This window comes from Agelaius tricolor, unplaced genomic scaffold, assembly GCF_023055355.1.
Source record: "Agelaius tricolor isolate 1412-34295 unplaced genomic scaffold, bAgeTri1.0.p SCAF_57, whole genome shotgun sequence".
Lineage (NCBI taxonomy): Eukaryota > Metazoa > Chordata > Aves > Passeriformes > Icteridae > Agelaius > Agelaius tricolor.
The window spans coordinates 121,588-146,098 of NW_027269317.1; the positions used below are offsets into that span (position 1 = coordinate 121,588).

The 24,511-nt window shown below is 52.4% G+C and overlaps 3 protein-coding genes across 3 annotated transcripts in view; 2 read left to right on the forward strand and 1 right to left on the reverse strand.

The window, feature by feature from the left end:
* Nucleotides 1-953: 953 nt before the first annotated feature.
* LOC139604917 (serine/threonine-protein kinase PAK 3-like) overlaps nucleotides 954-24,511 on the reverse strand; it is a 99,027-nt gene continuing 75,469 nt past the window's right edge. The window contains exon 13 of the mRNA XM_071456237.1: nucleotides 954-1,220. Coding sequence (XP_071312338.1) covers nucleotides 1,108-1,220 — 113 coding nt within the window. The 3' untranslated portion in view covers nucleotides 954-1,107. The remainder of the gene's footprint in view (nucleotides 1,221-24,511) is intronic.
* On the forward strand, nucleotides 5,205-11,801 carry LOC139604999 (serine/threonine-protein kinase PAK 3-like). The gene is made up of 9 exons (XM_071456330.1): nucleotides 5,205-5,739; nucleotides 5,981-6,044; nucleotides 6,725-6,923; nucleotides 7,963-8,072; nucleotides 8,830-8,947; nucleotides 9,341-9,440; nucleotides 9,859-10,055; nucleotides 10,962-11,099; nucleotides 11,546-11,801. The coding sequence occupies exons 1-9, from the start codon at nucleotides 5,205-5,207 to the stop codon at nucleotides 11,633-11,635; spliced, it is 1,551 nt and encodes a 516-aa protein (XP_071312431.1). The 3' UTR covers nucleotides 11,636-11,801.
* On the forward strand, nucleotides 20,177-21,801 carry LOC139604938 (zinc finger protein 135-like). The gene has a single exon (XM_071456276.1). It carries the CDS (start codon nucleotides 20,271-20,273, stop codon nucleotides 21,522-21,524), a length of 1,254 nt encoding a protein of 417 aa, XP_071312377.1. The 5' UTR covers nucleotides 20,177-20,270; the 3' UTR covers nucleotides 21,525-21,801.

The following is a 24,511-nucleotide window of genomic DNA, read 5'->3' on the forward strand; positions in this document are numbered from 1 at the left end:
ACATGTGCTGTCGCTGTCAGTGTTATATAGGGTGTATTAGAGCACTGAAATGTTCTTGCTACCACAAGTTCAGGGAAATCAGTTGGGAATCCAAGTATTTGATGATTTAAGTAGAGAAAAGCATCAATTGATGCAGTCCTTGCTGGAGAGCGCGGCCAAAAATGGAGAAAAGATGAACGGCCAGCAGAACAAATCCTATAACACCACGGACCAGCCCCTGGGAACCCAAACCAATTCATGTCAGGAGCCACAGAACCTATTTCTCATTTCAATGGCATCATTAGATTACAAGCTGCCCTGGGAATAACCAACCAGACAGCTCCAGCTCCTGACCTTCCTGCTGAGCAATCCCTGAAATGAGGAACATTTCAGTGGATTGGTCAGCCGTCCGCGACTGACGGCACCGTCGGCCAATCGCAGCCAGGGGCGGGCTCTGCACACGGCACAGCCTCGCCCCGCGCTCTCAGGGACCCCCGGGCTGCGTGAGGGCAGAGCCGGAGATGAGGAACAGCCCTGGAACGGGCCCGGGCCCGAGGGGATTGAGCTGAAAACACAAACAAACTTCTCCGCACCTCCCGCCACGGCTTTCCCGAAGCACTGCGGCTTCTGTGGCTCCGGTCAGCGAGAAGCCCCGGAGCCTCACTACTGCTACCTCTAATTAGGAGCATCAAGGAATGGCTTTGATTTCCCCCAAAAAGGGAAAATTGCCCCAACCCTGTGGATGAGTGGGCGAGGGGAGAGATTTCTGACAGAAAACTCCAAAAACTCAGAGCAGGATAATGAGAAGTGAGTGAAGACCCTTAAATCCAGCCTTCCCCCACGCCTCCCTCCTTCCAGCTGCACCTCCTACCCCGGCAGTGCCGGAGACAGGGAATGGGGCCGTGCTCACTTCATGCCCCGGGGCTTCTCCCTCTGCTCGGGGACAGGAGTCGTTCCCCTGCTGCACCCTGGGCTCTCTCCCACCGGAGACTTCTCCAGGAACTTCTCCAAGCTGAGTCCATCCTATGGGGCACAGCCCCCCTCCAAGTGCTGCAGCGTGGGTCACTGTGCCCCGGGGTCAGTCCTGCCAGGACAGGCTGCTCCAGCGGGGCCCCTCTGGCCACGGGGTCACAGCCTCCTCTCAGGCATCCCCGTGCTCCAGCGTGGCTGCTCCGGGACCTGCAGGGGGATCTCTGCATCCCCATGGATCTGCAGGGGGATCTCTGCATCCCCATGGATCTCTGCATGGAGCACCACCGTCTTTGGAGGCACCAGGAATAGGCTGAGCTCTGCCTGAAGCTCTTCTCACATTCCCCACACCCTTCCCGGCACAGGGAGGCTTTTACCTCCTCACAGCTCCCCAGGCTGGGTTGGCAGCCCCTCCTCATGTGGGATCTCTGGGGCTTTTCCTCCCCATTGGATTCCTGCGCCGTGGAGCTGTTCCAAATTGCCTCTTCCACGAGGTTCTGTGGCAGGGATTTGTTCTCCCTGGTCTCTGTCCGCAGCTCAGTGCGTGAGGGAGGAAGGACAAGGAGAGGAAGAGACAGGGAGAAGGGAAAAGGAAAAGGCAGGAGGAGAGGAAGGAGATGGGAAAGGAACATAGATGGATGTAGGACAGAATGAGGAGAAGAAGGAGGGTGAACAAGGAGAAGATGGGATTTGCCTCCATGCCAGAGGGAAGGGGAAGGAGATCCCCCCAGTCCATCCCTGGCAGGATGGAGTTGGCAGTGAGGCTGTCCTGCAGCAATGCTGGGCTGGGAGATGGAGCAGCAGGGAGGGGAAAGGGGCAGTGATTCCTCCTGCCCTGCCTGGCTGTCCCAGTCTGGAGCGTCCTGGCGCTGCCGAGGCCCTTGGAGCGTCCGGCACTCAGGAGCCCGGAGCTCACGGCTGCTTTATAAAGCTGACAAAGTCGGCAGGATGAGTCTGTGTATGCTCTGCAGCAAACTGGGTTTATTGGTACAGGAACAGGGGACAGGTAAGGTTCATCTACAACCGGCAACTGTTCATGCACTTTAACAATGACGTGGGTCAGTACAAGGACCGGGAGAGATCCCTCAGCAAATCCGGCACGGGCACAACAGACCCGGCCTGGGCACACGGAGGGAATTTATTACCAACCAAATCACAGCAGCACAAGGAGAAGGGAAAGAAATCTCTCCAGCACCTTCCCCCTACCCAACGGGGATCACCCAGAACAGGGGTCACCAGGGCTCTGCCCAACGGGGGTCACTGGGGATCATCCAGCACAGATCCTCCCATGGGGGATGGAGCTGGAGCAGCGCACGAAGCTCTTCCCACACTCGGGACACTCACAGGGCCTCTCCCTGGTGTGCAAGTGCTGGTGAGTGACGATCTCTGAATCCCATTTGAAGCTCTTCTGACATTCCAAGCACTCCTAGGGCCATTCCCCAGTGTGGATCTTGTGGTGCTTGCTGAGGTCGGAGGTCCCACTGAAGCTCTTCCCACATTCCCCACACTCCCAGGGCCTCTCCCCAGGGTGGATGTTCAGGTGTTCCATCAGGGTGGAGCTGTAGCTGAAACCCTTCCCACATTCCAAGCATTTGTGGGGCTTCTCCCTGCCATGAGCCTTCTCCACCAGCTCTGAGCTCTGGCTGGATCTCAGGCTGCCTTCCTGGCTCAGGGGGGCTCTTTCCTCCCTGCAGCTCCCTGGGCTGGGTTTGCAGCCCCTCCTTGTGCGGAATGTCTGGGCCTTTTCCTCCTCTGCCATCTGGCCACAGCTTGGGAATGACAGACCCTGGTTTGGGGAAACCAAGGTGGGAGCGCCTTGGAGTAGAGGCTCCTCATGGCCAGGTCCATCTCTAGAAGTCAGCAGGAGTCTTGTGTCCATGAAAATCCCCACAATGTCAAGATTCAGCCCCAAAAAACTCTCCCAGCAGTTCCCTATTGCTGATCTCTCCACTCTTGGGGTTCTAGAGGTTTCCCTTCCTTAGGATCATGGGGGTCCAATGGTTCCAGGGCTTCTCCATTCTCTGGCGTCCTGCTCAGGGATGATCCAGGGCCTTTTGGGGGTCCATGGGGGCCCTTCTCCCCTGATGCTCTACTCTGAGATCCCAGGAGTCCCAGGGGTCCCTCCTCTCCAGGCTCCCCCCCTTTCCAGTCTGCCGGGGTCCCCCAGCTCTAGGATTGCCCCTCTCTGCTCTCCCCACTCTGGGGGTCCCAGGGGTTCCCCTCCTCTGCTCTCCCGGGGGTCCCCAGGACCAATGTCCTCCCCTGCCCATACTGGGCAATGGCCACGTGGGCCCCCAAAGATCCCCCCCAAGGGGCTCAGCTTTGGGCTCCTGCAAGATCCAAACCTACACACACAGAGAAAACAAAACCTCCCAGAGACACCAGATGATATTTGGGGTCAATTCCACAATCTGCGAGCTCCAAACACACCCCAATAAAAAACCCTCTCAGGGACTCCCCGACAGATTTGGGACGACCTCCCCCTCCCCGCTCACCTGCAAGACGAGGTGGGGGCGATAGTCCCGTGGCTGCGGCCACAGGGGGCACTGGAACCTCCTGTTCCTCCTGTTCCTGTTCCTGCTCCTCCTCTTCCTGCTCCTCCTTTTCCTCTCTCCCTCCTCCTCCTCCTCCTTCCTAATCCCACCTCCTCCCCAGTTCCTGCCTTCTGTGTATTTAGACTGGAGACCCTTGCTTGTTTTTAGAACTAGAACAAAGATCCCAGATGGAGCAAGGCTTGCTGCTTTTAGTCAGAACTATCAGTGACTAAAGGTCACGTTTCCTTTGCTTTGGTCCTGTCCTTGTTCTCCTCAGTGTTCAGGCTGGGCTATGGGGTGTCCTTGTTTGCTGCATTTTGAGTTCCTCTTGCATCCTTTGGGCCATGGGCTGTGCCCTGGGAGGGTTCTTTGTGCTCCTTTGTGACACAGGAGAACCTTCCAGGCGGTTTCTGCGTGAGCTGCTGCTGGGATGTCACAGGAACAGCGCCACGTCCCCGTGGTGTTCCCGTTGCTGTGGGACACGGAGGCCTCAGTGCCCAGAGTGGCTCTGGGCTCGCTGCCGGAGGATCTTCCTGCCCGAGGCATTCTCAGCAGCCAGCCCAGCCCTGTCCTTCTGTGCTTGCAGGGCTACAGGCTGCAGGCGTGTGCAGCGCAGCCAAAATGATCCAGCACGTGGCTGCTGCAGTTTGCACTCTGTACTCTGTGGCTTATTCGGGGTATTTTTTAACCCACTTGGCACGTAAGTTGAGGTTTTCCCTCGGTGCAGCATCTGTGGCTTTGGGCTTGCTGTGTGCTTTCTGTTCTTCCTCTGGAGCTGAGTTGATTTTGGAACCAAATGGCCATGAAGACACCATTGCTTTGGGAGAGCTCCTGCCAGCAGCTGCAGCTGAAAAAGGGGGTGTCTGCAGCCAGCGGGGCATGCACAGCATCTGCAATGAGCCCTGGGGGGTTCTGTTCCCTCAAGCAGGGAGTCTGTGCCAGTTCCATCTGAGCCTGGAACTGCCTCCATTTGCTGCTCCAGCCAAGAACTGACCCAGCCCAGTATTTTGTGCTTGTTCTCTTGCTTGCTGTGGGAAGGGACTGTGGCTCCTGGAGGGATGCAGTGAAAGCAAAATGCTCTCTTGGGGTTGCCTTGCTCCATGGCATTTCCCACCACTGGCAGTTTTTCTCCTAACAGCATCTGGTTCATGTTCCCTCTCCCACTGCAGGGCACCTCATGTCTGCATTCCGAGCAGCTCCTCCTTCGGTGAGTGGGAAAGGAACCTTTGGTGTTTGGAATTGTGCAGCAAGTTGTGAGCTCAGCATGTGGCAGTCGAGGGCCAGCCTGGGAGGCTGAAGGAAAGTTCCTGTCAGTGTCTTTGCAGCAGCAGCAGCAGCAGCAGCAGCAAAGGAATTCCCATCAGTTTTCTCCTTTTCTGCTGAAGAGTTTTTGAAGAGCTGCAGGTCTGGTTTTACAGGCAGAGGATTGCTTGCTGGCTTTAGCCATGGTGGAATATCGAATTCCCAACAATAAGTGGCAATGTTGACTGTAGCCCATTGTTAGTTGGAACAGCTCCAAACCCCATTTCTGCGTAGTGCAGCTGGATGTGCAGCTGAGGATAAATAAGGTGATAACTGAGATAGAACTTCCTGCCCCTCACACTACTGTCTGTCCACAGGGCACAGAAGCAGCACCAGCACCTCCTGGGGCTCCCTCTGCTTCCAAACAGGAGGCCCAAGAGGAGGAAGAGAGCAGTGAGCTTCCCGCTGCTCTGGGGGACGATGGTGAACTTCCCTCAGCGCCGGGAGATGACAGTGAACTTCCCGCTGCTCTGGGAGACGAGGGCGAACATCCCGCGGGGTGGGAATGCAACGGCGAGGCTCCCGCGGGGTGGGACAAGGACAGGGGACATCTCCCGGCCTGGGACGAGGACGGTGGATGTCCCCTGGTGTGGGACCAGAGTGGCCAAGCTCCCACGGAGTGGGATGAGGACAATGGACATCTCCCAGTGTGGGATGAGGATGGAGGACATCCTGTGGCTTGGGAAGAGGAGAGTGAACATCTCCCAGCATGGGAAGTGGACAGCGAACATCCCCTGGCTTGGAAAGAGGATGGCGAACCTCCAGCATTTTGGGAAGAGGATGGAGAATCTGCAGCATTTTGGGAAGAGGATGGAGAAGCTGCAGCATTTTGGGAAGAGGATGGAGAAGCTCCCTCTGCTTGGGAAGAGGACAATGAACCTCTCTCCGCTGTGGGATCCTGGGCTGAACATTCTGACAGCAGCACAGCCGGGCAGCCAGAGGGGAGAGGGGAGTGGTGCCTGATGCAGCTGAGTACGTCTGCTCTGTTCCTGGGTGCCCGAGCAGGTGTTGTGTGTGTGTCTGGGCATCAGCTGCACCCAGTGTTGCTCTGCAGCTGAATGTCACCGAGCCATTTATTGTCCTTCCCCAGCTGACACCAAGGGGCTCACGGCCCCAGGGAGTGGGGCTGGTTGTGGCTCTGCTGCAAGGCGGGGTCTCACTCTGGGAGGGAGCGTCTTCCACGTGGTTTCTTTCAGGGAACACCGTGAGCGAGGAGGAGCCTGCCGAGAAATACCTGGAAGTGGAGCAGATTGGCCATGGGTAAGTGCACGGCAGCTACTGCTGCACAAGCAGGGCCGGGTGTTGTGCTGGTGCAGGATCAAGTGAGAAGTCAGGAGAGCTCCAAGCACCTTCAGACACTGGGCTGCCATCCTGCTGTCTCTCAGTCCTGATCAGAATTGATAACTGTGGTCAGAAGGTGCCGTCAAAGGCCCCTGAGGCTGGCAGTGTCCTGCCTGCAGCAAGGAGCAGGACCTGGAAGATCTTCTGTCCCTGGAACTGGATTGCCTAAAAGAGCAACTCACCATGTGGTGACTGTCAGAAAACAGTTCTCAAGAAGATTTCTTTCAAATATTTTCCTTCAAAAAATATCCACTGGTCAGGATTATCAACCTAATGGTTTAGAAACAGAAACCAGAGATGAACTAATAAGTGCTCTATTCTAGCACAGGTAGCAGACCCCATCCATTCAGTAACAGACACAGAGCTGATGCACTCTGGGGGAAAAAGCATCACCTGCCTGATGGCAGGGCCCTTGTAGAACCTGCAGATCTTAGGCAGGAAATGGAAAAGGATGAAATGCATTCTTTTCCAGTTCTTTAGACAGCCATCTCTCACCTCAGGTTTTGAACTAAAGCAATTCAGGGTGGACATTGGGATTTGCTCCAGCCCAATTCCTTCATGTTGGGTCTCAGTTTTCTCCTGCACACCTTGCATGGTAGAGGGCTGGTGGCTGCTGTGCTGTTGTTGGAAGGGTCGATGCACCCAGGTGTTTGTGAACGCTGCAGGCAGCAGAGATCTCCTGTCTGGGCTGGCTTTCCCTGCCAGGGCCTAAAGCGCTGCTTCTTTCTTCTCTGCTGTTTTGTCTCCAGGGCTTTTGGAACCGTTTATAAAGGACTCGACAGGGCCACTGGAGGAGAGGTCAGTGCCAACACGCCCAGCACGCCTGGCAGCTCTCCAGGGCTTTCCCCTCTGCTGGGAGCTGTGGCTGCAGCTTTGGGGGCCAGCAGAGCTTTCCTGCCCAGGCTGCTCCTCTGAAGGCAGAGCAGTGTCAGCCTGCAGAGCACAGCTGGGACAGACTTGGTCCTTCTGAAGCGCCAAAGGAATGCAAGGAGGGCAGCGGTGTCTGTCAGAGCAGGACACGCTGGCTTGGCCTTCATATCTAAAAGTGTGAATGCATCAGCTGCTGGAGACTGAGGCCCAATTGATCTTCATCCCAACCTCAGACAGGAACATTATTTAGCTATTCTTAGCTAAACTATAACACTATTATGTCCATCCTGCCTTTCATTTTCAAAGGATACCTCAAGGCCTAATTAGGGAGAGATCCTGCTTGGGCTCAATTTAGGGTTTTAGTCCTACTTCAGCTGTTCACAGAGAGAGAGGGAGGGAAATGAGAAGACGAATGTCCAGAGCAAAGCTCTCTCCTAATCCTGCAGTTGTGTTTGGGTCTGGTGTCAGTGACAGCCTGTGACAGGGATCACCTGAGCAATGGGTGTGCGTGTCTGCTTTGTTGTGCAATCCCAAACAGAGCAGTTGCATCTGAAATCATGACCAAATCCCATAGAATTGCTAAGGGGTTCCTGGCTTTTTTGCTCTGTTTTCACAGAACCAGAATTACCTCCTGCTTGCAAAATGGGTTTGAATAATAATAGTAGGAGTGTTGAGGCCATTTGAGAAGACTGTAGGTGCAGAGAATGTTGTTAGAGCTTTGAGGCTGACAGCTGAGGGACCATTTCTGCAGAGCTTGCAAGGCCAAATGTCTCTGGCCATGTGTCCTGTAAGCAGCCCCCAGCTGGCAGAGCAATGGGCTGTGGGAATGGCCCTTGCTGAGCTCTGGTGTCCCATCCCAAGGCAGTTTGGCACAGCCTGGCTCCGTCGCTCCACAAAGACTCGCTCCGTGTTTGCTGTGGCCTCCTGCCACAGACTCCTCCAGTTCAAGGCTGCAATGTCCCTTCAGGTGGCCATCAAGAAAATGAGTCTCAGAGGGCAGAACAGGGAACGAGCTGTGAATGAGATCCTGCTCCTGAAGGACAAGAAGAACCCCAACATTGTCAACTCTTTGGACAGGTGAGTGCTTCAGCTCTGATCCCGAGCCCGGGCCCTGCGTTAACCTTTCCTGGCATCAGGAGTCTGTAGCCTGTTTTGAAAATGCCTGACCCAGCCACATCTTCCCAAAATAACAGCCTGGCAGTTCACTCCCTCCACGTGCTTTTGTTGCTTTGCTTTGGTTTTTCCTTCAAGTTGACCCCGTTTGCTGTGTCTCCCAGCAAGTGCTGATAAACCACAGCAGAAATTATTTCCCTTGGCTTCTTCTTCCCAGCCCTTTTCCATTGCTAAAGATGCCAGTAAGACCAAGTTCTTGTTTCCAGAAATGCCTCATTTGCCCATTTTTCACTGGCCTTGCCTGTTTCTGAAGGGACTTTCTGAAAGGTTTCCTGACTGCTTTTGTCCCAAGTGCTGCACGGCCTCCTCCCCTGGATAACCCTGGCAGTTGTGTTGCCTTGTTCTGGAGGGAATGGTGGAACTGATGAGTTCAGAAGCTGAACCAGCTGGGGCCAAGGGTTGTGGTTCCACATTGATCTGGGCTGTTGCTAAACTGCATTTTTCACCTGCTTGCCATCTAAGGCCTCTCCTTTCTCACAGGTGTCTCCTTCCCCTTTAGACTGTGCAGATTCCAAGGGCTGTGCAGCCTGGCAGGAATGTCTCTCCATCTGATTCTGTCCTCACTGACAAGTGACCTGGAAACAAAACTCCCCTCCAGGCTTTTCCATGGGGGAATTGAGCTCTGCACTTTCATCTCCATGCCATTGCTTTCCTCTTCCAGCTTCCTTGTGGATGGAGATCTCTGGCTGGTGATGGAATACATGGATGGAGGAACTTTGCAGGACGTTGTCAGACAGACACGCATGGCTGAAGGAGAGATGGCAGCTGTCAGTCGGGAGGTGAGGGATCCTGCTTGTCACTCCCATGGCTGGGACACGATGGTCCTTCCAAAGAGGGTGTGAGAACAGGAGTGGCTCCATGCTCAGGGCTTTGTTTCTGTGTTGTTTTCGTGAGCTGGAGAAGAAAGAGCCTCTGCAGTGAACGGCCTGCCAGCATCACTGCACTTCTGCTCTGTTCTTGTTCTCTCTCCTGCTGTTGTGGTACTCTCTTTCTGGTTTGGATTTGATTTGCTGTTCTCAGCTTTGCCTTGAACCATTTGCCTGGAGCTTGTGTGCACTGCACTCCTGGCCTGTCACAGCAAAGCTGCTGCTGGCAGAATTCTGAGCTGTCCTTTCTGGTGTGATATATTCCAGCCATTGGTTTTTGCCCTTGTGTTTCTTGTTCTCTCTCAGTGTCTGCAGGGCCTGGATTTCCTCCATTCCAACCGGGTGATCCACAGGGATCTGAAGAGCTCCAACATCCTCCTGGGCATGGACGGCTCTGTCAGGCTGGGTGGGTGTTCCTGGCCAGGCACGGCGCTCCCGGGCTGCGGGGCTGGGGCTGCTTCCCAGGGAGGGCCAGAGCCCCACAAGGGCTGCTGGGGGCACTGCCCGGCCCCTGCTGCCAGCTGAGAGCGGCTGCCCCTGCAGAGAGCTCAGGAGAGGAACAGGGGGCCAGCAGTGCCTTTGCTCTGGCCATGGCCCTTCCAGAGGGGCAGCAGTGGGAATCTAAAGCTCCAAGGGAATCAGTAAAAGCCACTGCAGGAAAGCTGAGGGTTTCTTGAAGGGCCCAGTTCCATCTTTCCTTGGCTACAGCCCTGAGGGCTTTTCCAGCTGACTTCACTACTACACTCTCAGACTGAGTGTGGGGAATCTTTGTGCTTGGTTTCCTCATTGCAGCTGCCTTTGACAGGGTTTCTTTCTGTCCTCAGCTGATTTTGGCCTCTGCGCTCAGCTCAGCCCTGAGCAGGACCAGCGCAGCTCCATGGTGGGCACTGCTCACTGGATGGCCCCAGAAGTTGTGACCAGATCTCCTTATGGCCCCAAGGTGGACATCTGGTCCTTTGGCATTGTGACCATCGAGATGGTGGAAGGAGAACCTCCTTACTTCAGGGAAACGGCGGCCATGGTAAGAGGCAAATTCTCCAGGGCTGCAGAGGCTGTGAGCACAGGGGGACCCTGCACTGGGAGCAGCAGCTGGAGGTTTCTGCACATGGGAAGGGAATTCCCAGAGGACTTGTGCCTCCACACAGACGAATGTTCTGCAGTCTCCAGCAACAATTTGCTTTGGGCTTTTCGTTGTTGCAGCTCTTCTAGCTGAGAGGATGACCTGGAAATATGAAGCAAGTGCATCAGCTCTAATGTTATCTTGCAAGAAAACCCCACACCATCCCCAAATCCCAGCCCCAAACCCAACAAGATTTCTGCAGGAGTTTCTAAAAGAGGTTTTGCAAGATGATCTCCCCTGATTCTTCTCACTGGGAAACTTGTTGAAAACATGAAGATGATGGTTTAACATCCCCATAGTCTAACATATTTCTTTCCTAGTCCAAGCTACTTTTTCTGTGTCACCAAGCCTGAGCTTTCAGCATCACAAACCTCCTGTTTCTTGCCTGGCAGTTTCTGGGATGGGGCATCAGGAATGCATTTACTTGAGTGTCAGTGGCACTGCAGAGATGCGCTTGATGGAAGAATCCTCTGAAATAACACAGGCAGACCACAGTGACTCTGGAAAATGGCCTGTAAAGCTGGTGTCCATATTTGGAGAAGCAAAATGGGCTATTTCTGATGGAGGTTCCTACTAACAAAGCCAGCCAATGAAACTGGCTCTCAAGGCGAGATCATTTGGATGTTGCAGTGGCTGTGGCAGCCCCAGGGTTTGGGTTTTTTGCTTGGCATAGCAAAATGAGCTCTGAGCAGCATCTCTGGCAGGGAGGAAAGTGCCCCTGGAGCTGGGGCTGAGGCCCCGGGGTGGATGTGAGCCCGTGTGGGTGTGAAGGAAGCTGGCAGAGCGCTGAGTTTGCTTTCCCTGCAGGCTCGCGCTCTGATCCGGCAGAACGGGACCCCGCAGCTGCAGGAGCCCCGGCGCCTGTCGGCTCTGCTGCGGGACTTCCTCGAGTGCAGCCTGGAGCCGGACGAGGAGCGGCGCTGGGCTGCCCAGGAGCTGCTGCAGGTGAGAGCCAAGGGCTGCAGGGGAAGCAGCAGCGCCAGGGAGGGGTTTTCTTGTGGGGCCCCCTCCGATAGTCTCCAGTCTCGCTGCGTTCCACGCGCAGAGCAAGCAGAATCCTCGCCCGCTGTGGCCTGGCAGGCTCCTTTCGAGCTCATCTGGACCTGGTGCCCCACAGCGAGCAGGGACATCTTCAAGCAGCTCAGGGGGATCAGAGCCCTGCCTGACCTGAGCTTGGATGTTTCCAGGCAGGAGGCACCTCCCACATCTCTGGGCACCCCCTGTCAGTGTTTCCCCACTCTCCCGGTTAAAAAATTCTTCCTTAGATCTAATCTGGGCCTGCTTCCCTCGATTTTCAAACCATTTCCCTTTGTCCTGTTGCAACAGAGCCTGTGAGGAACTTGACTCTGGAAAGTAACAGTTCATTTCTTTATTTTTTATCCTTTGGGCAGCACCCATTTTTATCATCAGCCAAGCCTCTCTCCAGCCTGACCCCTCTGATCACTGCAGCAAAGAACCTGAGGGAGCAGCAGAGCAGATGAAGCACTTGAGGACAGCTTCTTCTTACAGTAGTTAGGACAATTAGTTAGTCATGGTAGTTAGCACTGGTAGTTAGTTAGGGTAGTTAGCATTGCTAGTTAGTTATGGTAGTTAGAGCAGCCTGTTTGTTATGAAAGTTTTATGAATAAAAACTCTCTCAAACCTCAACTCCCCTGACGTGTCCCTTCCTTCTCCCACCGTGACTCAGCTGCCCGGAGCAATGTGAGGGGAGGGCGGGCCCAGCCTGGCCCAGAGCTGAGCCCCAGCAGAGCCCTGGCAGAGCCCAGAGCAGCCTCGGCACCTGCAGAGTCAGCCTGGAAGGAGGCGCTTGGAGCCTTCTCGGCTGCACCCGGCTCTTGGCTACAAACTGTGTGTGCTGGAAAATGCCACCGGCTCTGCAGGAGGGCAGAAGGGGCCCGGGGAAGGCCCAGGTGCTCCATGCAAGGGAAAAACCTGCCCTGGGTTTGTTATAAATAACTAGGTAGTGCTGGCTTTTGCTATTATGTATTGACTTCTGCAAAACATTCTTAATCATAATGAGTTTGATATAGTACAGTTTGTAATCACTTTTCACTGCTTTTGCTATAGTATAATTTGTCAGCTCTTTGTGGCCAATGCCCTGGCCCCTGTGTAGCTCATATCCTCAGAACATCATTTATGGATGATATTTTAGTTAGTGGACAGTGTGAAAAACATACATTATAGTTTTGGCTTTTGCAAAATATTAAAGTGGATGCCATGTGTTGTGCATTAGAATGTTAACTTTTACAGAAGTAGCCGTAGTTGTGAAATAAGAACTAATGCTTTTATTTTTGTAACTAACTGACAATAACAACTCAGAGATATTTGTGAAATAGCTAATGTTCATTTAAAGTACTTGTGGAAGTAGCTAAAACCGTCTGCATGGTCAGATAACATCTAAGGAAGGGATGTGATGAGGCCCCTGCCACTGACCCTTCCACTGTCAATAACTGTCACCTGCTGAAACCACAGAACAGGGGCCCTTGTGAGGCAGTGACACACAACCCTCAAAACAGCAATCCACGATTCCTGCACGTGCTCTAAAAAGGCAAGTTGGGGGTCAAACCAACCTAAAGAATTCCTGGAACATGTAAATGAGTTCCAGGAAATGTTTGAATATGTACAATCATTATGAATATGTATTTGAACAATACAATGGAGAAACTAGACAAGAAGAGTTGCTGTGGTTAACCAGTGTGCCTCTGGCCATTGCCAACACCCAGCACTGTTACTGATTTGTCCCTTATTATTCCTTATTAAACTTTCAAAAATTCTAAAGAATGAGGCTCATTTCTCACAAAACCCAAGGTGCTCACCCCTTGTTCTTCCCCCAAAGCCAGGATTTGTCAATCCTAAATTTTGTCTGGACGGAGGAGAAGGAGGCTGCGAGGAAAAGGAAGATGCACTGGTGTGGAGGCCCATGGGAGTCTCAATCTCCCACCCGTGTAGGACTGGTCCCTAATAAGAAGAATAGATTTCAAGGTTATGGTGACAAGCTTGCTTCTCCTATAGATCTTTGCTGGCACATGCTGATTTTTGGAAAGTTATGTTACCCCATTGGCCTGTTGGCCTAATTACCCTCGTTCACCCCTATTACCCATCTTTGATTAGTCCCTTGCTCTCTGTCCCTCCATTGGCCCCAGTTTACTGCATTCCTCTGCCCCTGTTTCCCTATTAGCTGTCCCGACCCTTAACCCCTCCTTTGCACATTTTCCCCCATGTCCATTGGACCCTGACCCTCAGCTCCACCCTCACTACCCCATATAAAAACCCCCTGTGCCCTCAGCTTGCACCCTGTCTTTGTGCCTGGACCCTGTTCAGCTCTGTCCCCTGTTCCTGTACCAATAAACCCAGTTTGCTGAGATCATACCCAGACCCATCCTGCCGACTTTGTCAGCTTTATAAAGCAGCCGTGAGCTCCGGGCTCCTGAGTGCCGGACGCTCCAAGGGCCTCGGCAGCGCCAGGACGCTCCAGACTGGGACAGCCAGGCAGGGCAGGAGGAATCACTGCCCCTTTCCCCTCCCTGCTGCTCCATCTCCCAGCCCAGCATCGCTGCAGGACAGCCTCACTGCCAACGCCATCCTGCCAGGGATGGACTGGGGGGATCTCCTTCCCCTTCCCTCTGGCATGGAGGCAAATCCCATCTTCTCCTTGTCCACCCTCCTTCTTCTCCTCATTCTGTCCTACATCCATCTATGTTCCTTTCCCATCTCCTTCCTCCCTTGTTCCTTCTTGTTCCTTCCTCTCCTCCTGCCTTTTCCTTTTCCCTTCTCCCTGTCTCTTCCTCTCTTTGTCCTTCCTCCCTCATGCACTGAGCTGCAGACAGAGAACAGGGAGAACAAAGCCCTGCCACAGAACTTCGTGGAAGAGGCCATTTGGAACAGCTCCACGGCGCAGGAATCCAACGGGGAGGAAAAGCCCCAGAGATCCCACACGAGGAGGGGCTGCCAACCCAGCCTGGGGAGCTGTGAGGAGGTAAAAGCCTCCCTGTGCCGGGAAGGGTGTGGGGAATGTGAGAAGAGCTTCAGGCAGAGCTCAGCCTATTCCTGGTGCCTCCAAAAACGGCGGTGCCAGATGCAGAGATCCATGGGGATGCAGAGATCCCCCTGCAGCCCCCAGAGCAGCCACGCTGGAGCACGGAGGATATCCCGGCGAGGCTCGGTGGGAGTGTGGGCAGGGTCTGCTGCCGGAATCGGCAGAGGGGGATCTTCCCGTGGAGACCGAGCCGGAGCGTGGGCAGCCCCCACATGGCTTATGGCGGCTGATCCGGCAGCTCCCGGCAGAGAAAAGGCAGGTGGGAGACCCCGGCAGCAGCAGCGGCGGTGCCCAGCGCAGCTGGCACGGGCAGGGCAGCCGGGGATGGGATGGCTGGGACCCGGCCTCAGTGCGGTCGGCGCGGTGACCTCGGCCCACGCGGCAGGACAGAGCAACCCCCATCTTCCCCAGCATGGCCGGCAGAGCGGCCGCGGGCCGGGCAGTGGGAGCAGGGCACACAAATTCACCGCCAGCGCCGGGGCAGGTGGAGCTGCCCTGGGCAGTGAGCCCGCACCTGGGATGGAAACCGGGGCAGGCGGAGCTGAGGCGGGCAGCGAGCCGGGACCCGGGACAGGCGCCTCGGCCGCGAACGGAGGGGGCAAGAGCTGCAGAGGATCCCACTCTCTTTCTGACTTTTCCTCTTGTTCCCCTCCCTTTCATTTCCCCTTGTTCTCTTCCTGTTTTGTCTCGGGTGTTTCTCATGCTTTAAAGATTTTTATTCTCCTAAAATCTCCTGTCTAACCTATGGCATATTCTCTTTCTTCTAGATTAAATGGGTTTTTTTACAAATAAATCCAGAGCCTAACAAATCTAAACTTCTGCTTAGATACTTTGAAATGGTCGACGAGCTAACTCACGACCTCCTAATGTTGTTTTTCTGATCACCTTTTTATTTATCCTTTGGCAAATTAAGCATCTTTCAGTTTCTTGCTTTGCTACTCCAAAAATCCCAGTGCACCCATAGTTCCTTAAAAAATGATCACACAAAGCTTGAGTACCCCAGTGGGTTTTCTGATGCATGTCTTCTAATATTTTCCTAGTAAGCACATTTTATTAAGTAATTGTCTTCCATCAAGAAGTTTCCATTTCCCTGATTTATCTTGTTCACTTCCTGTCTTGTTTCATTCTTTTTTCTCGGCTTCCCTAAACTTTGGAATTTCCAGTTTTTCCTCGTTTGGAGTTAATATTAACATAACTCACTCAGCTCCACTTTCTGCTGTATCCTTGGCTTCGTCATCTGCCAAATTATTTCCTCTTATTTCTGGGGTCTTTCCCTTTTGGGGTTCCTTAATATGTACTATAGCTATGTCTTTTAGGTAATTTTAATGCCTCTAAAACCTCTGAAATAAGTTCCTCATGTACTAAACCTTTTCCTCTTGAATTAAGTAATCTTTTTCCTTTCCAAATTTTTAAAGGTATGTACTACGCTAAAGACATACCTTCAATCAGTATATATGGTTCCTTTATTTTGTGTTAAATATTCTAGTGCTCTTTTTAAAGTATATAATTCACGAGTTTGAGCTTACTAGTTTAAGGTTAATTTCCCTTTTTCCATAGTTTGCATGTTGTTCCCATCAACTACTACATACCCTGTACTTTCTCCTTTTGCAAGGAGTTGTATCTCTGTTACCTAACATAACTCCCAAAGAGCTATTTTTTTTTCTTTTTTTCCCCCTGTAATCCAACTTTCTGGTTTTCTGTCTCATTTTTCAAGATCTTATCTATTCATCATCTGCCTCTGTTTTTCACTTTCACTAACAACCTAAATACCACTTTTCTTTCAACTACACACTTAAAAATAAAAAACCTTTTTCTCACACTACTTTCAGTGCAATCCACCTTTCTACAAGGAGATATAGTGAAGCTTAAAATGCACAATCTACATTACATATACTTTCATTTGTCTACATTCCCTCGCTTCTATTTCTCATTCACTTCCACACATTCTTTCACACGCTCAGGACACAAAGTGGATCCCTGTTGACAGAGAATCGCGGCTCCCTGTGGCCCCCTCCCCTTGGCGTTGGCCTCTGGGTCTCAGTATCTCCCGGCCTCCTGGGAGGGCCCTGACTCTGCTGCCTCCGGTGCCCGTTCACCTGTGAGGCTGATTTGTGTCACTCACACTCTTCAGCTACGGCCCCCTCACAGGCCCGGGGGGACAATGGCCCGTTTGCAGTCACACACATGCTCTGTCGCAGCCCCCACCCACCCAAGGGACAATGGCTTATTTGTGGGTCACACACACCTCTTTCCACAGCCCCCCCTTCCCACCTGCCCGGGAAGCTGAGGCTGATTTTGTGTGTGACTCACTCTCACACACAAACAAGACAACAATAAGGTACCTTTTACATTCACATCACCTATTACAAGTTTAGGTGTTTCTGGTCAGTCCCGGTGCTCTTGGATATCCCTCAACCCAGCTGTGTTGTCCAACCCCAGGTGCTCTTGGGTGTAGGAGGGTCGGGGGGTAGGACGGTCGGGACGGACGGAGACGAGAGATCTCTGCAGCCAGGCCCTGGAACTTGCGGTTTATTGCAAAGGGCCCGGGTGCAGGGCCCTGCTTGGAGCTGCCAGGCACAGCTCGGAGCAGGCCCGAGAGAAGAGAGGGGTAGAGAGGATGAGAGGGTGAGAGAGTAAAACGTAAGAGAGCAAAAGCGTAAGAGAGTAAGGTTCCCATTACAACACAATAAATCTTCTTTTGTGTCGAATGTTCTATTTCTCAACATCCAATCTAGTACAAGATGCACGTCCTATAGCATTTACATACAGCCTATAAGAATCATTACATTACCACACTGTGTTACATTTTAAACCGTAAAAACTCCTCTTTGGACCCCTTCTGCCAAGCTGGCAGGATCTGCTCTGACCCTTGGATCTGTCTGCAAGCAGAGGGTATTGGTTCATTAAAAGGGGATTACCTTCAGTTGGGCCACACCATTGTTTTCCAGTTGTTCACTAACTGAGGTATCTCAAAGCTTGCTTTGATTTCAATCTTGCTTATAGTTTCTATATTGTCAAAATCTTTTGCCAGACAATCATATTTATAAGGCTTTCCTGTTTCATCTTCCCCAACACTTGGGCATTTTTTTATTTCTCAATCCACCTGTGTTGTCCAATCCCAAATGCTCTTGAGCATATCCTCAATCCAGCAGAATTTTGCTTAACCCTGAATGCTCTTGGAATATTAATCCCTCAGCCCAGCAGGTTTCAATTCTGGATGATCTTGGGCACTCTTATCCCTCAACCCAGCAGGTTTTTAGGAGCCCCTTTTGTCCCATTTCCTAGTGGATTGGGCTAGGAAACTCCTCTGCTCCCTTCCTCCGAGGGGTCCAGCCCCTCTCTGAGACCCAGTCCCAGTTACCCCGGGGGATTCTCTCACTCCTTTTAACATTCACTTTGTCTCTTTACTGGCCACTTACCGCGGAAAGTCAGAAACGCAGCATGGGAGACTCCAGCACTCACTTGGCAGGTCTGGCACAACCAGCCCGCCTCTCATTCACTCACATTCATCCCCCCTGAGAAATACTTACCAATCCCTTTTCCTTCCCATGTTCTTCGTGCACATTACTACTCTTAGGGGGCCAATTGCCATGGTTGTAGGGAGCCTTTTTCCCTTGTCTTTGTTTTATTGTCTCCTTTTGTCCACCATAACCTGCGTCTGTCGGTCACCCCAGGGCAAACAGAGCGAGGCTGCCGAAGAGGGCAGGGGGCACCTTCCCCACTCTGACTCTCCTGAAGCACCGGCAGCGAGGTGTTGGTAACCATCCTCTGCTACCATAATTGTGAAAAACGCCAATCACTTGTTTTTAAACTTTTTAAGGTTTAATAGTAATAAAATGGTTATAAAAATAGTAATACAATTAGAGTAATAAAAATTTGGACAATTAGGATTTAGGACAATACAAGACAATGGAAACAAAGAGTTACAAACGGCTCGGGTACCTTTTCCTGGGCAAAGTAAGCCCAAAAAAGGACACACGTTAATAGAGGATTAACTGTGAAAAACCATAGCCCATTGCATATTTGTACATCTCATACGTGATACATAAATTCCATTCCAACACAGGATTCGGTCTGGTCAGTGTCAGCTTCTTCCTCTTCATCCTGATGGCATCTTCAGGGCTGAGCAAGGCAGGAACAAGTTCATTTCTTCTGATAATTGAGCAATAAAATATTCTTCTCTGAAAGATTTAGGTGTCCTGTGGCTGCTATCTGGTGTGAGTCCTCATTCCTTTTTTAAAAAACTATCCCACATACATAGTTTCTATTTTAACATTATGTTATAACCTAAAACTACATTTAACACACTACTTAAAAAAATTGTTACAGCATAACTTCCTAACATAACATGTATAATACTCATTTTAATGTTTGTGAAAAGCCAATAATAGACATTTTTCACACGGGCTCTGTCAGCAGCAGTGGAAAGAGCAGCCTAAGAGCAGCGGCTCCAATTGCCTTCCTCCAAAAACCTGAGAGAGGGACAGAAAACTGAGAGAGGGCCGGCAACTGCGCCCAGCCCCTACCCCCAGCCTGAATCCTCCGGCATCTCTGCACCCTTCCCCCGTCCCCCCCCTCCCCCGCTCCTGGGAAAACTCCCAAAAAAACAGAGGTCCCAAGCACCCAGCAATCAGCTCTCATCAGCAACTCAACCCTAACCCTAACCTTCTGACAGCTGCTAAGTTTTCTGCAAAATCATTCATTTCTCCAAGGACCCAAACCCAATCCTTAGAAGAAAATCTGGATCCTTCCATGTACAATCTGTATTTCCCAGGTGTTCCTTGCTCCTCGTCCCTGTGCTCAGGGTGCCCTCCCCAGCCCGTATCCCAGAGCCGGTCCCTGTCCTGCCGCAGTGTCCAAAGGCGCCCCCCGGCGGGCAGGGCCGGCAGCTCCACGGGGCCGGGCAGCGGCCGGGGCGTCCCGCAGCCTCCTGGGGGCCGGGGGCCACTGCCGGCCCTGCCCGGGGCTGGTGGGGTCAGGCAGCGCCCGGCGCTGAGCCCCGGCTGCCCCACAGCCCCGGCCCGGCCCCGCAGCTCCCCCCAGGCCCCCAGCCCGTGCTCCCGGTCCCGCACCTCTGCGCCCGGTGCTGCCGCTGCCCCCCACAGAGAAACCCCCTGAAACCCTGACCTCCTTGTTTTCCTCTCCTGGAAACCGGGGATGCAAATGATCAGCTGGCAAATGTTGAGGATAAGACCCTGCTGAAAAACATCCCAGTCCTCAGTATTTTTCTCTTCCTCTGCTTTTCCATCATCCTTTTCCTTCCCACAAAGATTCCTCCTGCGGCTTTTTGCCTTAAGCATATTGCTGCACACTCCCCCTCACCCAGTCCCTTTGCAGCACACCAACACCATCCATGCCCTGTTCTCCAAATGCGAGGGGAATTTGGGGAGGTGGGAGTGGGGCAGCGCCAAGGCCGGGCCCCCCCGCGCTGTCCTGGCGGGAGCGGCTGCAGTGGGGACCGAGTGCGGGCGGGAGCGGCCGAGAGCCCAGCGCTGCCCCAGCCCGACCTGCCCCAGCTCCATCCCTGCCCCTGCCGTGGGATGCTGTGGGTCTGGGGGCAAGAGGGAGCCGGCAGCGGGTGCTGGGCCTGGGGCAGGAGGAGAAGGGAAGGAGAAGCAGGGTTGAGGAACAAAAGGGTCAAACGATGCCCGTGGGAGGAGAAGGTGGGATTGTGCAGGAGAAGGAGGAATAGCAGGAGGAAGAGGAGTGTGAGGAAGAGTGGGGACACCGGAGGAGGAACAGGAAGAGGAAGCAGCACAAGGTTCCACCTCTCCCTGTATCTGCAGCCTCTGACCCCAGCCCCAGGAGCGTTGCCCCCCCCCACATGCAGCAGGTGACCGGGGATTGGGATCCACAATTTTCCCGGGGGTGAATCTTGGTGTTTCTGACCTTTATTGGGCTAATTGTTGGTGTTTTGTTTTTTTTGTGGGGGCTGAATCTTTATATTTGGAGGGGGCTTTTGCTGAATGTTGATGTTTGGGAAGTTATTGATCTGTGTCTTGATGTTTGGAGGACTTTTGTGCTGAATCGTGGTGTTTTGGAGGTTCTTAGAGACACAAGATGCCCAATGACCTAATGAGATGAACTTGGGCAAGGAGGAACTCCCAGTCCAAGGCACTCTCATCTTGTTTTTTTCTCCAAACCAGGATTTTTCATTCCTAGGGCGTGTCTGGATGGAGGAGGAGGAAAAGCCCTGGAGATTCCGCACGAGGAGGGGCTGCAAACCCAGCCCAGGGAGCTGCAGGGAGGAAAGAGCCCCCCTGAGCCAGGAAGGCGGCCAGAGATCCAGCCAGAGCTCAGAGCTGGTGGAGAAGGCTCATGGCAGGGAGAAGCCCCACAAGTGCTTGGAATGTGGGAAGGGTTTTAGTCGGAGCTTAGATCTGATCCAGCACCAGGTGATCCACACTGGGGAGAGGCCCTTTGAGTGTGGGGAATGTGGGAAGAGCTTCAGCCACAACTCTGTCCTGATCCAACACCAGAGGATCCACACTGGGGAAAAGCCCTTTGAGTGTGAGGAATGTGGGAAGCGTTTCAGCTGGAGCTCCAGCCTCAGGCAGCACCAGGTCATCCACACTGGGGAGAGGCCCTTTGAGTGTGGGGAATGTGGGAAGAGCTTCAGGCAGAGGGGCCAGCTGATGCAACACAAGATGATCCACACTGGAGACCGGCCTTATGAATGTGGGGAATGTGGGATGAGCTTCTGCCAGAAGGGGAGCCTGATGCAACACCACAGGATCCACACTGGGGGAAAGGCCTATGAGTGTGTGGAATGTGGGAAGAGCTTTAGATACAGCTCTGGCCTGAGGAAACATGAGAGGATTCACACTGGGGAAAAACCCTATGAGTGTGGGGAGTGTGGGAAGAGCTTCAGCATCAAGTGCCAGCTGACGGAACAGCAGAAGATCCACACTGGGGAAACGCCCTACAAGTGTGGGGAATGTGGGAGGAGCTTCAGAGGAAGCTCAGCATTGATTCGGCACCAGGTCATCCACACGGGGGAACGGCCCTACACCTGCTTGGAATGTGGGAAGAGCTATGGGTGGCACTTTGACCTGAGAAAACACCAGGGCACCCACACTGGGGAGAGGCCCTACAAGTGTCCCCAATGTGGGAAGAGGTTTCACAGGAGCTCCGATCTTCTCAAACATGAGCGGAGTCACACCAAGGAGAGGCCCTTCCGCTGCCCCGACTGTGGGAAGGGCTTCAAGCAAAACTCCACCCTCACCCTGCACCGGCGCATCCACACCGGGGAGAGGCCCTACGAGTGTGGGGAGTGTGGGATGAGATTCTCATTGAGCTCAACTTTCACCCGACACCAACGGAGGCGCCACTAAGGGAAGCCCTGTGAGTGCCCCGAGTGTGGGAAGAGCTTTGTGCGCTGCTCCAGCTCCATCCTCCATGAGAGGATCCGCATCGGATGATCCCCGGTGACCCCCATTGGGCAGAGCCCTGATGATCCGTGGTCCTGGTGATCCAAGTTGGAAGGCATCTGGCTGGGGGGCTCCACATCTTCCTGGTTCTCTGAGGGTACCTAGATAAACCCAGAGGCAGGAACCTCCATCAGGACGCAGGCCTACAATGGGAATTCCTTGGGAAGAGCAGATTTGTCAAATTTCAATCCCATAAAATCTTTTGCATTCAATCGTATCTTCTGGTGACATCAAGGAGTACTGAATGGTCCCTGAGGTATATTCTGGGTTGACTATTTGGTGCTTGTATCCCCAGTCTGTTCTGTTTATGCTGAATAATAAGTTTTACACCTTCAAGACCTGTCCTGAGAGTGAAGGGGTAGAGAAGCAGCATGCAGTTTGTTTTCAGAAACTGCACTTGCTCCTCCACATTCCTGCTCTGGGACTGTGTTGTCTGCGGATGGACAGACAGCGGGACAGAGCTCTCCTTTGCTTTTAGTTAGTTTTAGCTAGCTGAACCAAACAAGTTCCTGAACTGTGGTGTTTTTTTCCCTTTTCTTTGGACCTGTTTAAACCTGCTCTGGCCTGAACACCAGAAGAGCACGGGCAGCTCACACCTGTGGCCCACCGGGCCGGGCCTGGGCCGCGGCATTTCCAGCACTGGAGGGACTGATAAGGGACTGAGTGAGCTGAGCTACAGCCCACAGAGGGACTTGGTGAGTTTGTCTCTCTTTTAGAGCAGCAAGAGGTTTTACTGTTTTGTTGTCTCAGTCTCTCTGCAAGCCTCTCAGGAGCCCCTGGGCCGGACCCGAGTTGGCAGACACTGGGGGGAGCAGCCCCAACACGGCCGACAGCGGGGAGACACTCTCTATGCCCCGAGGGTGCTGAGGGCACTCAGGCTGGTTGCCTTCGCTGCAGCAGAGACGGCAGAGACATCGGTAGAAGAGAAAGGGCCGACTCCCAGCAGGGGTTAATCCAAGGTTTTATTAAGGAGTCCCGAAGGAGCTTCTGCACCTCAGGGGGCCTCCTGCCGAGAGCCCCGGGGGGGGGGGGGGGGGGCTATCCCAAGGTTACATTTAAAGGGGGAAGGAAACCAAAAGTAGATAACATTTTACTAACCAATAGGTATCTCTGGGGGATGGGTGCTGGGGGAATAGACACACAGAACAGCGTATGGGGCAGGACTTGGGGGGCTGACCCCTAGCCTCTGGCTAATCACTCGATAACTTGGACCGAAACTTCTGGATAGGGGGATGGGATGCTGAGTGATTGACAGAGAGCCAGGGTGGGGGTTTGGAGATGATCTCATCCCGGGAAAGGGATAACACAAGTAAAGGGAGGGGGGTAGAGTCTGGGATAAACCATTTGGGAAAAATATGGGAATACAAAACAAACTACTTCAAAGTATTACAAAATATAAAAACACACTACAACATTTTGTTATCTTTATTGAAAGATAAAAATATCCATTCCAGAATATGCAGTTGATCTTCCCAGTTATCACTTCATTGACACGGTATTCCACACGGTATTTCATGGTCCTTCAAAATAAACACTTGAACACCAACATAGGTATCTAATCTGTTAACAAATGTGTGTGGTAAGGCTAATTCAATTTCTTCTAGGGTCTTTGCTGCTGGGGTCAGTTGCCTCTCATCAGTAGAGGAGGTGGTGCCTGACAGCAAATCATGCAATAGTTGCATCTGATGATTAGTTATGCCTAAATATGATCTAATCCAACCTATTAAACCAACCAATTTCTGTACATCAGTAGCAGTTTTAACATCAATGTCTAACTTCACAGGTTGAGGCATAACTTGAGTGTTAGTCACTAACATACCAGTATTTCCAAGGCATGTGTTCCTGCACTTTCTCTGGGGCAATGATCAGACCAAAAGCTTTCAAATTTGTCACCGCACATTGTTTAAGAGCTGATAACTGTTGTTTGTTATCAGATGCCAACAAGATATCATCCATGTAATGATAACAGTAGCAGTTATTAAATTGCTCCTGCACTTTTGACAAGACCTGTGCCACAAACCATTGACAAATAGTTGGTGAATTTTTCATGTCTTGGGGAAGTACCCTCCATTGATATCTTTTATTGGGTTCAGGGTTCAGCATGATTATGGAAGGCACAGTAAAAGCACATTTTTCTTTGTCTTGCTCAGGCAATGGAATAGTGAAGAAACAATCTTTCAGATCAATGACAACTATTTGCCATTCCTGTGGAATCATTGTAGGCGTAGGAAGGCCTGGTTGTAAAGCTCCCATTGTTGCCATTACAGCATTTATCTGCCGTAAATCATGTACAAGTCTCCATTTTCCCGATTTCTTTTTTATTACAAAAACAGGGGTATTCCAGGAATATTTCAATATTTCCTGCTTGAAATTGTTCTGTGACTAATTCTTGCAGGGCAGTAAGCTTTTCGCTAGTAAGGGGCCAGTGGTCAACCCAGACAGGTTTATCTGTCAAGCATATCAAGGCTACAACTGGACATTCATTGCCCTGCATCACAGTGGCCCCCATTAAAAATCCGTATTTTGACACCCCATTGAGATAAACAATGTCGTCCCCACAAACTTTGAGGAGCATCGGCAACATAGGGTCTGATGTTAGCTTGTTGGCCATCAGGATGTTTCACATTAATTACAATGGCTGACAGGCCACCTGTTGTAGCACCACCCAACCCCAGAAGTCCAAAACTTGCATGAGTGAGAGGCCACGATTGAGGCCAGCAAAGTCACGAGAGTATTGTGACATCTGCTCCAGTGTCAATCAAGGCTGTTACTGATATGGTTCCTGGATGACATCCACTGGTGGTGAGGATGCATGTCTTTTCTGAATGGTTCTCTGTAACTTTCTCAGCCCAGAACACTTGAGGTACCCCTGTTGATCCACAACTTCCTGT